The sequence below is a fragment of the Vitis riparia genome, chromosome 5 (genome assembly GCF_004353265.1).
Source record: "Vitis riparia cultivar Riparia Gloire de Montpellier isolate 1030 chromosome 5, EGFV_Vit.rip_1.0, whole genome shotgun sequence".
Taxonomy (NCBI): domain Eukaryota; kingdom Viridiplantae; phylum Streptophyta; class Magnoliopsida; order Vitales; family Vitaceae; genus Vitis; species Vitis riparia.
In genome coordinates, this window is record NC_048435.1 from 9,972,372 (window position 1) to 9,988,298 (window position 15,927).

At 37.4% G+C, this 15,927-nt stretch overlaps 1 protein-coding gene across 5 annotated transcripts in view; it reads left to right on the top strand.

The window, feature by feature from the left end:
* The window catches only part of LOC117913903, a 193,604-nt gene that overhangs the window by 126,287 nt on the left and 51,390 nt on the right, over positions 1 to 15,927 (top strand). For all 5 annotated transcript variants that reach the window (XM_034829015.1, XM_034829016.1, XM_034829017.1 and 2 more), the window contains exons 8-14: positions 2,777 to 3,832; positions 3,922 to 3,984; positions 4,068 to 4,114; positions 4,673 to 4,718; positions 4,899 to 4,978; positions 7,738 to 7,851; positions 8,959 to 9,040. In XM_034829015.1, coding sequence (XP_034684906.1) covers positions 2,777 to 3,832; positions 3,922 to 3,984; positions 4,068 to 4,114; positions 4,673 to 4,718; positions 4,899 to 4,978; positions 7,738 to 7,851; positions 8,959 to 9,040 — 1,488 coding nt within the window. The remainder of the gene's footprint in view (positions 1 to 2,776; positions 3,833 to 3,921; positions 3,985 to 4,067; positions 4,115 to 4,672; positions 4,719 to 4,898; positions 4,979 to 7,737; positions 7,852 to 8,958; positions 9,041 to 15,927) is intronic.

The following is a 15,927-nucleotide window of genomic DNA, read 5'->3' on the forward strand; positions in this document are numbered from 1 at the left end:
GGAGCCTAATTTGACTCTAATATAATGTGGAGAAAAGTTGTATTTCTCAATTATATATTAAATGTATACAACCCTTGGAATATATACGGCAATACAAAAGAAAAAATAAAGAATATTAAAGATCCTTATAAATCAGGGATTATATACACCCACACAGTTGTGTATACACACAACTGTACATAGTTGTGTATACACACAACTGTACATAGTTGTGTACACATATGGCTGTATATGACAGCTATCTACAAACACAACTGTATATGACATAGTTGTATCTTCCACAGAGACCTAGTATCAATGAGATGCATTTCAAGTCAATTCAAAGAGAGGAGGCAAGGGTTTTGGAGAGACCCTTTTTAGATGAAAAGATCTTTAAGGCTTTAACAAGATTGTTTGGGATCAGGCCACTAGTCTGGATGGTTTCTCCATGGATTTTTGGTAGTTTAGCTAAGATTTTATGAAGTACAAAGTTATAGGTCTCTTTAAGGAGTTCCATGAGCATAACATTTTCTAGGGGAACATAAATGTTACGTTCTTGATCTTTGTTAGTAAGAAAGAAAGGGAAAATGATTTAAAAGACTTTAGACTTATTAGCTTAGTGAGCAGTTTGTTGAAACTCCTAATAAAATTTTTAGTTAATATGCTCAAGAAGGTCATTAGAACTATGCTATCCAATGCACAAAATGCCTTTGAGGAGGTAAAGACAAATTTTGGACATTATGCTCATTGCAAATGAGCATTCACTTCATGATTAAAGAGCTCTAAGGGAGGTGTGCTATGCAAGCTAGATATAGAGAAGGCATATGACCATCTCAATTAGGAATTCTTCTTAGCAATGCTCAACAAGATAGGTTTTGGGTAGAAATGGATTGGTTGGATTCAATAATATATCTTAATAGTTAGATTCTCTATATTGGCAAATGGAACCCCCCTAGTTTTTTTCCAAAGTTCAAGAGGTTTGGGGTAAGGTGACTCTCGTTCTCTCTACTTATTCATTTTGGCGATGGGGGGCCATTAGCAGTTTTTTGAAGAGGGCTAGGGAGGGAGGCTTCATGTTAGGCTTTAAGATAGGAAGGAATGGCAATGAGGGAGTAGAGATGACCTACCTTTTGTTTGCAGATGATACCCTCATTTTTTGTGATGCTTGTGAAGAGCAAATAATGTATTTAGGTTTGCATATTGTTGTGGTCTATGGTGGTCTCATGGCTAAAAATTAATTTGGTGAAAGCTAAGCTTATTTCAATAGGGGGCTCCCTAATAGGGATGCTTGGGCTTCTTTGTTAGGATGCAAAATGGGAAGATCCTTACTTTTTTTTAGGTCTCCCATTAGGTCCTCATTTTAAGGTACAAGTAGTTTGGGAGGCAGTGAAATAAAGATTCATTGGGAGGTTTGCTATGTGGAAGAGATAATGTTTTTCAAAACGTGGAAGGCTAACAATGATTGAAGGCACTCTATCTAATTTGCCAATATACTACATGTCCTTGTTTGTTATCTCAAGAAAAATGTGTTTGAGACTTAAAAAGATTCAAAGAGTTTTTCTTTGGGAAGAGAAGCCTATGAGAAAAATCCTCATTTGTGAAATGGTCGATTGTGTGTATGAATAGGAAGCAGGCAGTTTGGGAATTAGAGATCTAGCTTTTCTGAACAAGGTGTTGCACGAGAAGTGGAGTTGTAGGTACTATTCAGAAATGGAGCTCCATGGAAGAGGATGGTGCTTTTTTGGTGTAAAAGATTGATTCAGAGTTGGGGTATGGAAGGTAATAAGGAAAGGGTGGGGGATTTTAAAAGTAGAACTTGTTTTGAGGTGGGACAAGGAAGGGAAGTGAAGTTCTAGATGGACATTGGGTGCTGAGTTACACCACTGAGGATTTCTTTCCCTTCATTGTTTACCCTAGCCAATTCAAAGGATGTGTGGGTTGTGGATGTATGGGAGAAAATAGGGGAAGGAGGGCAATGGCGTCCATGCTTCCCAATATAATTTAATGATTGGGAGCTAGAAAGTGTTGAGGCCTTTCTTGCAAAGCTAAAAATTACATAATGAGAAGGGACACAATAGATTGGAAGGAATGAATGGGAGGACTTTTCTCAGTTAAAGTCTTCCACTCTTAGTTAGACCTAAAGAGAGAAAGGCAAGGAACCTTCTTAGAAAAAACAATGCAGAACCTGTGGGTGACAACAAAAATAGGATTCTTTGGAGAATAAATGTAAATTTTGTAAAGTTGAGGAGGAATCAACTAATCATGTCCTCCTTCATTGTGCTAAGATGAGAATCTTATGACATTTGTTAGTCTCATTTTTAAAGCTAAGTGGGTGTTGCCTTATATATAGTCAGAAAAACATTATCTAGTTGACCAGGGACCTTTGAGGGGAAGAAGCTCATGAAGGTGTGGAGGGCTGCTCCCCTATGCTTATTCTAGACCATTTGGAATGGGAGAAATTATAGACCTTTTCTACATGAAGAACAATCAAATCAAGCTCTCAGAAACTCTTTCCTGTGCTCTCTCTGGCTTTGGGTTAGAAAGTCTTTGGATGGAGTCCCCATGTCTATTTAGATTTTGTTAAATAGTTGGGCTCTTTTTGATGCAAAAGAGGTGTTTTTTAGTTTATCTCTCTATTTTGTTGCCTTTTCAGTACCGGTGTATACTCCCAATGTACTTTGGTGCAACCTCTTTTGATTAGGCACTGTTAATAATTTTCTTATTTGCCTATCAAAAAAAGATCTCCAGATGAGTCATTGTGCTATATTACTTATTCTTGCTAATGGTGACGTTTCAGGTTAAGTACAAAAGCTTCAAGGAAATTGATGAAGAAAAAAACTGGTGGAAGGTCCCCTTTGTTTCAGAATTTCTTAGAAAAAATGGTTTCGAGTCTGCTATGAAAATGGTTCTTGGCTCTGAGACAGTGCAAGCACGCCAGTTTGTACAACATGCTTTTGGGCAATTAAGTTTGTCCAATGATGCCTACCTTCAGAAGAATCAATTTTCAAACATTGACAAATATGAAAGGGAAAGCACTGAGTCCAAAAGTTCTGTCCTTGTATCAGACACGCCTCCACAACTGGAGAGTAGTCTTGATGGCTCCTTAAATGACACAAGCTCCATGGATGGTAGCAATTTGCAGGATTTTGGCAGTAATAATGCTGGTAAGGATAATGGAAATGTTTTGTCAGTAGTCCCACAAATTGGTGACAGAATGCAGTCAGACAAATATTTTTGGAATAACTTTGGTGATCTAATAAATCAAAGTGTTGTTCAAAAGCTTGGTTTCCCTGCTCCTGAGAAAATAAATTGGGACGGATTTGACTTATTAAAGGGAATTGGCCTGCAATCAAGAAGGATTGCAGAAGCAACTTATATTGAGTCAGGGCTTGCAACTCCAAAAAGTCAGGATGTTGTTGATGATGGTGATGATACAACTGGCCCACTTAATTTTAGCACAATTCAGTCTTCACTTCCAGATATTAGGAAGGCAACACAGGATATAATGAGTCAAACTGATTCCATTTTAGGAGCATTAATGGTTCTGACTGCGGCAGTTTCACAATTAAACAAGGAAGGACGTCTTTCAGGAAAGGATGAAACCAAAGAAAATGATTCTAACAAGAAGGAAGATGATGTCTCAGAATATTTCAGGATTGAAAAGTTTTCTGGCTCACAAGAGGGGTCAGTGGTTGATGAAAGGAAAGCTGAGGAGATGAAGGCTCTCTTTTCAAAGGCAGAAACTGCCATGGAGGCATGGGCGATGCTTGCCACTTCACTGGGCCATCCTAGTTTGATTAAATCTGAGTTTGAAAAAATATGTTTCTTGGATAATCCGTCCACAGATACACAGGTAAAGATTTTTCTGCCATCAACATTGTGGATGCTGAACCGCAAATTTCTGAAACATGTTTTGTCTCACCGAGTCATAAAATGTTGTAGGTGGCAATTTGGCGTGATTCTGCGCGCAGAAGATTAGTTGTTGCTTTCAGGGGAACAGAACAAGTTTGTATTACCTTGTTATGCTTCTCTATGAAGTTGGCTGATTTAGCTTTTGGTTCAAATTATTGATTTATTGATTTCTCCAGGCAAGGTGGAAGGACTTACGAACTGATTTAATGCTAGTTCCTGCCGGGTATTATATCTAATTTGTATGCAAGACATGACTTGCTTGGCAGATTTTTTTTAAAAAAATATTTTTTGTCAGAGTTTATTCTCATTAATGTATCTAATTTATTCTGTCATTGCATCTAAATAATCATTTTCTAATTTTAGGGATATGGATTTCAATGTTGGGACTGCTACTGCATAATAAAAATTGCTTAAAAAAAATGTTTTCATGAGTTCTATCTCTAGCAATAAAGAAAGAGTTGTATTAAGGCTTTCCTGGCTAAAACACATCTAATATTTTACATTTTCTAACTTAATGGAATCTTGGGCAATTGTTGAATGATTGCAATTATTCTTGTTAATATATCTTCATATATCATATTGCATTTAAGAAAATTTTCTTTTAAACAATCTCTAATTAGGTTATGTTAGCTTGACTACCTTTTTAAGTTAGTCATGGTTTGATTTTTTACTAGTTGACTGGTGATTTCTTCCATTGTAAATTTGTTAATCTTGAGATACGTTTTTATGATTTATATATTATACATTTGGTCACTTGCTGATTTCTTTTTCACCTTTTTAGGCTAAATCCTGAACGAATAGGTGGGGATTTCAAGCAAGAAATTCAAGTATGTTTAGTAATTTTTACCTTGAACTATATGTTTGAAAGTGTTTTGAGAATAATGGATTATTGAAAATTGAATTTGTCTAGTTTAGTTTGAAGATTTAGCATTTTTACTAAGAACCCCTCTCAAATGGGATTGTAACAAATTTTTTGGGAATTAAAACTCTTTCTTTATTTTTGGCAGGTTCATAGTGGTTTTTTAAGTGCCTATGATTCTGTCCGGACAAGAATCATCTCACTCATTAAATTGTTGGTTGGTTATATGTAAGTTGTCTTTTCTGTGAATCTATTTAATGGGCATCAAGGCATAAAGATAGCAATTTGATGTTTCTTGAAATGAAGGTTGACAAATAATGACAATCTCGTTGCCTTTTTGCAATGCAATTTAGTTTCATGTTTTGTATAGCCAAGTTCCGATGTATGGATTGTATCCTGATTAGAATATTAATCTCACATAGTGAGATGTGATTACTTTCTATAGGCTTTCTAGTATTTGCAAGAAAACATTTTGTGTTAATATTATTTTGATCGACATTTTGGATTAAAATGTTGAATGTGTTTAGTTGCTTCATAACAAAAAAAAAAAAGGCTCAAATTTGTAATACTTGAAATTCTTCCACTTTTGAATGTATGGATATTAAGTATTTGCAGAACTTCACTAACCCCTAAACATTAACTCAAACATGTGAACTGGATAAATATTTCAAAGCAACCATGAACATTAACTTAGAAAAATAAAGTGGAAAAAATCTGACAATATATGTTGTGTGAAGGTAATGGCGACATTTTAAACTTTTTGTTGGAATGCACTCCTATGGTGGCCTAGATATTGATGATCCATTACTACGTTCATTGAAAATTGTATGTAGAGACTTTGTTGTACATAACTTACAAAAGAACTCCCAAATATTTTGTCTTGAAGTTCTTACAATGCCTTCCATACCTGTATGACCATTAGGAAAATTTATCATGAAAAATTTCTCTTCCATTTTGGATTGTAATGAAATGTTTGTGTGCATGTGACAATGATGAGTGTGATTAACATATAACAATTAGGCAAATGATTTTTACCTAGCTAATTTTTTGTGGAACTCAAAAGTCCCCTCTAAGGTCAAGGTCTTTGCTTGGTTAGTGGCTCATAAGAAGGTAAATAAATACCAATGACATGTTGCAGTTAAGAAGACCTTTCAAAGCCCTTAGCACTAATTGGTGCATTCTTTGTAGGAGGAGTAGAGAGATGATTGATCATCTCTTCTTGCATTGTCCAATTAATTTAGGATTATGGCATAGAATCTTTTCACAGGTTGGGATGGAGTGGGTTCAACCTAGCAGTATTTGCAATATGTTGGTAATCTCCTTCAAGCGTTTTGGGAATTCTATTAGAGGCAAGAGTCTTTGGAGGATCACATCTCTCTCTGTCTCTGTCTCTTATGGATTGTGTGGAGAGAGAGAAATACTAGGATTTTCGAGGACATTTGGAAGATGCTAGAGATGATGTGGGATCAATTTCATTCTCATGTTTCTTTTTGGGCTTACTATATAGACATTTTTAAACCCTATCCTTTGAGTGTAATCTAGCTTAGTGGCTTCAGTTATGCACACCCTAGGGTTAGGTTTATAGGGTCAGGATTCTTTTACTTGTATAGGCCTTTTGTTCCTTTTGTATAGCCCCCCTTTGGTTAGTGGAGGTTTACTTAGTTCTTTCGATCATGCGGCCTTTTGCATCTCTTGTATAGCCTTCCTTGGTTAGTGGAAGTTTACTTAGTTCTTTTGATCAAGCTTGCACTTCATGGGGAGGATTTCCCATCTTTCTCATGTCTCTTTTCTGTATTAATACATAAATTTTGTTTCTGATAAAAATAAAAAAATAAAATTGGGCAAATGATTAACTAGCCATTTTTAGGTAGGTATGAAGGCTGTTTGAGAGCCTATCATTAGAAGACACTGCAACAGAAGTATAATGTCTCTATGCTAACCAAGCTACGGTGATAGATGAAATCCTAGCAAGAATGACGATGGTGCGGGCTTGAGACCTAGATGAAACAATAGAACTTGTGAAATCCCATTCTTGTTAATTTCTATTTTCAATCTTTCTTTGTTGTCATTGGATCAATTGTCAATGTAAGTAGAATAAATATTTTCACAATTCCAACATGCTCTCATTTTAAATTTTTAATTAATCACAATTCCGCAGGGTTGGGCAGACTTTGATTGGCTTGTATTAGGCAAAGAGAATGGAAAGGGGTGGTAGGCTTTGTAGGGCTTGAACTAGCAATATAACCCCCATTATGAGCTGTACGTTTCAACAATTAAACTATAAGTCATTGTTGATCTCTACAAGCAATTCACTTGCTTTGGGAAGACTGGACAGAAAAGGGAAGCATTTGCTCTATCTACTTCTTCCTCTTCCCAAGATGAAACACTGGATTAATTCTAATTTAATTTAATTATTTTTAGATACAATAGAATATGGTATATCGTTAAGGCTTCAGCCTAAGTCAGTTTGATCTACATTGTTAGTCCATTACTCAATAAACTTAAGTTTGTAGGTTATATTGACAGCTTAACATGATATTAGAGCTTTGTTTTACATAAGTCGTGAGTTTGAATCTCATCAGTATTTATTTCCCCATTTTTGTTACTAAGCATATGCATTAGCCGAAAAAAAAGGTTGCTTGTGAGACAGGGCATTAAGGCTTTACATGGTAAACTTGATATACATTTTTAATTCATTACGTAATAGCTTAAGCTTTCAGTCAATTGGTAGCTTAACAGTATCTACTAATAAATCATATCTCTCATGAATGTATGTCTTTTGATGATTAATAGTTATAGTTTTTGTTGTTAATTAATGGAACTCTTTAAATGGGTGTAAATGAATAGTTTCTCTAGGTTGATGATGACCATTGGAAATTATTGAAGTATTTATATGGCAAAAAGAATTCTATTTGCGCTATATTTGTGTCATGAAATGTGTAATTTGTTAGTCAAAAAGAAGTTGATCTTTCTTCCCTTGGGGGCAGAGATGATGGTAGGGAGATGCAGCTCAAATGGCATGTGTATGTGACTGGTCATAGTTTAGGTGGTGCATTAGCCACCCTTCTTGCGCTTGAGCTTTCATCAAGTCAATTGGCAAAGTGAGTTCTTTCTCTTTTTAGTTTACATGCTTAAGTGTTTTGCTTCCTCCATTCGTTTATGGTGGCCAACTTTTGGTTTTCTCCTAAATTCTTTCATTCCTACTAAATGGATTTTTTTTAAAAAAAAAAAACCTTCTTGTTGTGTGTAATTGTCTCTTTTTTAGTCTTTGAAGTTAGACCACATTGTCTTACCAGTTTTTCATCTTATCCTATGGTCTTCTGCACAAATATGCTATGGACTTTCAACCATAATGCATGCATGTATAATAGAACAAGAAATGTGGCACATTACTCCATGTGAATTGCAGGCATTTCCTAAACCCCCAAGTTTCCAAAACTAGAAAACACGGATGGAATATTCAGAGGTTTAAAGTCTCAAAAAAAATAAAGTATAATGAAATAAAATCGAATAAACAAAAATAAAAGTGATAGGAAATTACCCTCCTGGATGAAGATATCCTCCATGATGCTACAAAAACGTGTTTATGTTCATGCATATGATGCAAATGTTCATCCTAGCTATTTATATTGTGTCTCGAAGAAGTACCACTGACGAAACTCAGACTGTGGATAAGAACACACCAAATGGCTAAGGTCAGTTTCAGGGCCTTAGAACCAGAAATTTCAAGAGACCTTAGGCAACCTCTATGCCCAATGCTCAAATTCATGATATTGATCTTTGACTTTGTTTTATATTGGATGATTCATTGTTTTATTTTCCAAGTATGTCAAGTTTGTAGGAGGGATTTTGATCTTTAATTTTTCCCCTTTTTAAACCTTTACCTTTCTAGATATCGGTTCTTTTGCCTTTTAAAACCTCAGTATTATGTATTGCTTTGTAATTTTCTAGATGTTTGTTGCTTGATTGTAATTAAAGTTTAATTAAACATATGAATAAAAATTGAACTTGTTGAAACTTTTAAACGTGTCTAAGCTATTCTAAAGCTCACTTTAACATTCTTTATGTAATCTGAAGATCCTGAGAACTATTATGTGGTAGCTACTTAAGATCCAGTGTGTTTATGGTTTTTTCTTTATTTATTACTGGTTTGAGAGTAATGGCACTTTGGATATAGATACAATTTTCTAATTCTTTGTGTATTTTAGGCGTGGGGTAATTTCTGTGACTATGTATAACTTTGGATCTCCTAGAGTTGGAAACAAAAGATTTGCTGAAGTTTACAATGAGGTAATTGAGAGTCCTTGAAATTTTCAAGTTGCTTTCATAGTAAGGCTTTAAATTTTGATTTTTTTAAGGCAATAACCTCCCTCCTGTGGCTCCATTTTAAGTTTATCTCCTGACAGAAACCTCATGCTTCTATTGGTTATCTCATCTAAAAAAGGATGAGTTTAAATTTGCGTGGTGGTTATTGTCTTCTAAGAAATGTTTTCCAAGTTCTATTATGTTTCTAGTAGAAAAATTCTCTTGTAGGAATTATGTTCCAAAATTTATCATGTTGTGTTAATTAACTGTGAGATTTTTCGTACAATAAATTCTCTCTCTCTCTCTCTCTCTCTCTCTCATATATTTATTCTCATACACATATTTTCCTTGCTACTTATAATATTTAGGATGCCTCCCATATCTTCCTATTCATGAGATCATTTTTTTTAGTGGGTTTTTTGTTATCTATACTCTGTTGTATGAAATTTACTCCTGTTTTATGCTTGCAAAGGAAAATATGAGATCAATTTTATTTACTTTTTCTCACATTTCAAGAGCTGTGTTTTCCATGATATCTTTTGCAATTAAAATTTTATCTTGTTAATTTGTCATTTTCATGGCAAAAATGTCATTTTTCTGAAATTAAGAGGGACAGGGAGAAAAAAAAAAGGGCAAGATAGCCTAGAAGTACTTTTCAGTCAAGACCAGTATTGATATATTGTCTCCTTGTGCTATTATTACATATGATGGTGCAAAAGTTGGACTCCTGATGCATAGCATATGAATATGGTCTATCAACAAATCATCAGAAGTTTAAGTGGGGGGTTATGATAGTTATCTTACTTGAGGTAAACCAACAGTTCGAGAAGTTCATTTCCAACCTTGGCATTTTTCAGTGGTGACAGCAGGATGCCATATTATTTTACTTGAATATTCTGATTATATTGTTGAAAACTGGAAATCTAGAGCATGGTTTTAGTAACTTGGGGTTTAGAGCAAGGGCTGCCATGTGAAAGTCCATTCTTAATTCTAACGAATAAAATTTGCTATCAATCCTTTGGAAGAAACTTGTACTATGGTATCAAACTTCTTGATACTCCTATATTCTAATAACAAGTTTGAGGCAAATATAAGTGTTAGCATTATATAATTTTTATTTTTATTTTTATTAGAAACAGGAGATGTATATATTAATGTTAAAGAAAACATGAGAAGGATGAGGAGTCCTTCCCACAATTACAAAAAACCTTATCAAAATATGATTAACTCCTCCACTATACAAGGAATCTATACAAAAAGTTTAGATTACAACACAATATACAAAGATGTCATTTCTTGAAGTTCTAACTAAGCTCCTCTCAATGATATCCAAACCCTTTGATTTACACATTGAATGCCAATTGAGTTGAATAACATTGAGAGGAATGCCTTTAAAAGCCTTGGTGCATGAGGCTTAGAAAGAGGAATAGAAGCGAACTAAATTCCACAATCCCTCTATTGTACTCCACTTATCCTTGGAAATTCTAACATTTCTCTCTCACCACACAATCCAAAGCAATGTGAGATAAGCAATTTGTCAAAGGGTCTTACCTCTAATGGAGCTCCCCAAACCCCTATATGAAATGATCATCATATCAAGGGATGATGAATTTGGAGTGCTTTGAAGTGGAGTAAAAGGTTTTCGAGGTTAGATTTGAAGGCATCCATGTGGGTTCTTGGATTTAAGTTATAAAGAAGGTTCCAGGGCATGCTTTCTTGATGGCTTTTGAAGAGAAGGAAATCGTATGGATTTTAGAACAATTGAAGAAGGTTGTGGAGTTGTCGGAATCTTATGGTTTCATTCGAAAGTTCAAGGGTAGATCGAGAACACATTTGGTGGAAACCTGTTTCAATAGCAGAGGAAGATACATCAGAATTTCAGAGTTCATCACAAACAGAAAATATTCTCTGATTGTTCCTAATGATGTCAAAGGTAGAGGATGGGAAGCTCTATGGATTTCAATCTTCTCTATGTCAGAGAGCCCTTTTCATTCAGTTAGGAGAACAAAGGAGGTGGAAGCAAAGGTGAAGAATAAAGCAGGGTTGGTAAGGTGGTTTGGAGATAGGTCTTATGCAAGAGTGGTGGAAGAAAAGGGTCCAAGGAAAGGAGCTCTCTTACCAGTTGGAAAGTGGGCTAGGGCTGTGATTTATGGAGGCTAAGTTGTGGTTCAAGATTGGGGCGTTGTAGGTAAGGCTCTTGCAAGAATGATGGGGGTGAGGGGAATGATCTCCATAAACCCTTTTTCAGCTTTCAAAGGTGTCTTCTTCGTGGATTCAGTTGAAAGTCAGGTGCGAGGAAGGCTGGTTTCGAGAGGAATAGTTTTTAGGTTGCGGAAATGGTCGCCAAGAGAAAATATAGTGGTTCTTGGAAAATTTAGGGGGGATTGGATAGAGTTGCGGGGTCTCCCATTCCATCTGTGGAATGAAAACCAATTACGGTTCATTATGAAGAATTGGGGGAAGGTGACAGAGGTGGATCGTGATACTTTAAAGCTTATTGATTTATCAAAGGTAACAATTGAAGGTGGAAATGAATCCAAATGTGGTGTTGTCGGCGCTGTTGGAGGTGATAGATGGTGCCTAGGTTTTTACAGTTGCAGTCACAGTCATCGGAGAAAAAGAAGGAGATGTACGTAGAAAGCTTGAGTTAACTCGCTGCAAAAGTGAGTCGGCTTAAAAAAAGCTCGTGGGAGGAAGGGATGTTTCGAAATTAGTTTTTTGAAGTGGAGAGAAAGGCTTTCCAGGTAAAGTTTGAAGGCTTCAATGGGGGAACGTGGATTTCAATAACAGAGAGAAGTCGAGGTTTTGTTGTTTTGTTAGGTTTTGGAGAGGAGGAGTTGGATTGGTTGTTGGAGCATTTGAAGAAAGTTGTGGAGTTGGAGGCTTCCAAGGGTTTCATTCGAAAGATGAGGGGCAAGACTAGGACTCATCTGATGGAGATTTGTTTTAATAGTAGAGGGAGATTTATGAAAATTACAGAAATCGTTGCAAAGAGAAAACCTCTAGTTCTAGTTGTTCCTGAGGGTGTTAAAGGCTATGGGTGGGAAACCCTTAGGAAGGCGATTTCTTCAGTCCAAGACTTGTCTGTTCAAGTTGTAAGAGCCTCGAAGGAGATGTTTAAAGAGTCTCAGGTGAGCAAGGGAATGTATAGAGGAGGGCGGTCCTATGCAGATGTGGTTGCAGAGGAAGGACCTAGGAACAGAGTTTTGATGCCAGTTGGAAAATGGGTAAGAGCTGTAATTTGTGAAAGTAAAGGAAAAGTACTAGATTGGTTTGATGTAGGAAAAGTTATTGCGAGGATGATGGGTATGAAAGAAATGGTATCTGTAACCCCTATTTCCGATTACAAGGGGTGTTTTTTCGTGGATTTTGCAAGGAGAGCTCATTGGTTTCAATATCAAGGGAGTTTAACAGTGAGAGGAGGGGCTATTGCTCTGAGGAGATGGTCGCCAAAAGAAAACTCTATTGTTTTTGGAAAATTTAGAAGGGGTTGGTTAGAACTAAGACGCCTTCCTTTTCATCTGTGGGATGAGGTTTAGCTGAGATACATTTTACAGAAGTGGGGGAAGGTAACGAAGGTGGCGATGGAATCTCTAAAGTTTGTAGACTTGTCGAAGGTAAAGTTGTGGGTGGAGATGCTTCCAAATTTCGTGCTACCAGCGCTACTAGAGGTGGAAGATGGAGCCTGGTCATTTACGGTTGCAATTTCAGTCACCGGAGAAGCTGAAGGAGACGACCTTCTCAGGCCTGAGTCAACTTGCAGCAAGGACGAGTTGATGTCAGCGGGAGGTTGCGTCTTTCAGAGGCCAAAGAACGTTGAAGGGCTACGAGCTACTGCTAGGGACAATGAGTGCCACAGTTGGAGGCCTCGTCATCGTTCCCATTCTCGTTCTTCAGATTCAAAATCGGCTTCCAAAGTGGAGAAAGGAAGGGGAGGGAGTCTTTTGGGCCCAACGGCGGGAAGCATTATCGGGCCAACAAAACGAGACGCCTTTTTTAAAGCCTAGTTTGCGGCGAAGTGTTTTGGGCCTCTCACGGGTCCAGTCCACGAAATAGAAGCAAGTTCTTCTAATGGTGGCCTAGCAGCGCCTTCGTTCTCAAAGCTTCTGCGCTCAGGGTCCTCTGCAAATGAGGTAATGCCAATAGTTCATTCTCAAGAGTCGTCAAAGCTAAAAGGCCCCTCAGTCTCCACAAGGCGCAAAACGAGAAGCTGGCCGCCGAGCCTAAAGGTGTCGTCTTCTGTCCCGAAGCGTAACCTAGAAGGGGGGTGGCTCATTGGAAGCAAATCGAGCCATTCTTCGGGACAAATCACTCTCTAGTAAGGGTGTTCTTTCTCCTGTTCCAGAAACCTCCCAAGATTTCACCGGGGAGACAGAGGGAGACGAAGGGATTTCGCGTTGCAATTTGGTAAACAAGGTGCGTCCTCCTTTCTCAGCTTTCTTCGAGTAGGGTCTTCCTTTGGTTGGGGCTTTTGATCCAAATTTTCTTCTCGAATCCTCTGTTTCTTCTATTCTTCCTTCTCGTTGTCAGCTTTTTTTTCCGATTCCGTTGGAGTCAAGCTTTGCCTTTCAGTGTGGTCCCTTTTCGAATTCTCCTGTTGTTGAGCTCAGTCGTCGTGGTGGCGTGTCCTGTTCTGAAGGTGTGGTGTTTCCCCTAGAAACCTCTAACCAAAATTTTAAAGACTGCTATTCCTTAGGGAATCACTCAGTAACCCAGAGGAGTTTTGTGTCTTAGGCAAGGCTTCGTCCCCAGAGCCAGAACCTCCCACCCTCCTGTTGGAAGGTTTTCAGGTTGAGGGACTCACGCCTAGGAAGATGGTCAAGGTTTAGTCGGTTTTGGAGAGTTTGAGGATTAGAATTGTTAGAGATAATGGAAAAGATGCGGAAGTAGAGAGCAAGAGTACTCTTTTTATGGATAAGATATATTTCAGAAGGAAGAGGAAAAATGACTCTGGAACCCGAGGAGAGGATTAGGTTTGGTTGTTGGTTGTGTTGGGTTGTTTTTGTTTACATGAAGATCTTAAGTTGGAATATAAGAGGATTAGGTTCCAAGAAGAAAATGAGGTCTGTCAGAAGGTTTTTAAGTACTCAAAGTCCAGATGTTGTGATGCTTCAAGAAACAAAGAGAGTAATTTGGTACAGGAGGTTTGTGAGTAGTGTCTGGAAAGACAGAAGCTTGGAGTGGGTTGCTCTTCCTGCTTGTGGGGCTTCAGGGAGGATTTTGATTTTGTGGGATTCAAATAAGTTCAAGTGTACAGAGAAGATGGTAGGATCTTTCTCTGTAACTGTGAAGTTGAACTTTGGTGAGGAAGGGTCTTTTTGGTTAACTTCAGTGTATGGCCCGAATAAGCCTTTGTGGAGGAAGGACTTTTGGTTGGAGCTTCAAGACCTGTATGGTCTGACCTTCCCAAAGTGGTGTGTAAGAGGAGATTTTAATGTTATCAAGAGGATCTCTGAGAAGATGGGTGATTCTAGGTTAACATTCAACATGAGGTGTTTTGGCGAGTTTATAAGGGAGAGTGGTTGGCTGGATCCCCCTCTAAGGAATGCGGCTTTTACTTAGTCAAATATGCAAGTTGTTCCTATTTGCAAGAGATTGGATAGGTTTTTGTTTTCTTCTGAGTGGGATTCCTTTTTTCTCTCAAAGTTTTCAAGAGGCGCTTCCTAGATGGACCTCTGATCATAGCCCAATTTGTTTGGAAACTAATCCTTTGAAATGGGGTCTGACTCCTTTTAGGTTTGAGAATATGTGGTTGCTTCATCCTCAGTTTAAAGAGAAGTTTAGAGATTGGTGGCAAGAGTGTACGGTTGAAGGTTGGGAAGGTCACAAGTTCATGAGAAAATTAAATTTTGTTAAATCAAAGTTGAAAGATTGGAATATAGTGTGGCCTTTGGAGATTTAAGAGAGAGGGAAAAGCACATTCTTTCGGACTTAGGTAGAATTGATCTAATTGAACAAGAAGGGAATTTAAATATTGATTTGGTATCAGAAAGAACCTTAAGAAGAAGGGAGCTAGAGGATTTGTTATTAAAGGAAAGGGTTCGATGGAGACAAAAATCTAGGGTCAAGTGGATTAAAAAAGGGGATTGCAACTCTAAGTTCTTTCACAGAATGGCCACTGGAAGAAGAAACAGGAAGTTCATTAAGTCTTTGATTTCTGAAAGGGGGGAGACTTTAAGTAACATTGAGGTTATCTCTGAGGAAATTGTAAATTTCTTTGGGAAACTCTATTCCAAACCTGAAGGTGATTCTTAGAAGATTGAAGGAATTGATTAGGTCCCTATTTCTGGAGAGAGTGCAGTTTGGCTGGATAGGCCTTTTTCTGTAGAGGAGGTACAAATGGCAGTTTTCCAATTGAATAAGGAAAAGGCCCTTGGTCCTGATGGTTTTACTATTGCAATTTATCAAAAGTGTTGGGATGTGATAAAAAAGGATCTTATGAGGGTGTTTCTTGAGTTCCACACCAATGGGGTAATAAATCAAAGTACAAATGCGACATTCATTTCTATGGTGCCTAAGAAAAGCCAAACTTTTAAAATCTCAGATTATAGACCTATTAGCTTGGTTACAAGTTTATATAAGATAATTGCTAAGGTTTTATTAGGTTATTTATGCAAAGTTCTTCATGAAACAATCTCTGGCTCTCAAGGAGCCTTTGTTGAAGGGACACACATTCTGGATGCTGTGTTGATAGCCAATGAAGTGGTGAATGAGAAAAGAAGGTCAGGAGAGGAAGGGGTAGTCTTCAAAATCAATTTTGAGAAGGCTTATGATCATGTGGATTGGGGCTTTTTAGATCATATGCCACAAAGGAAGGGGTTCAGCCAGAAATGGAGATCTTGGATAAGGGGCTGTTTGTCTTCATCAAGTTT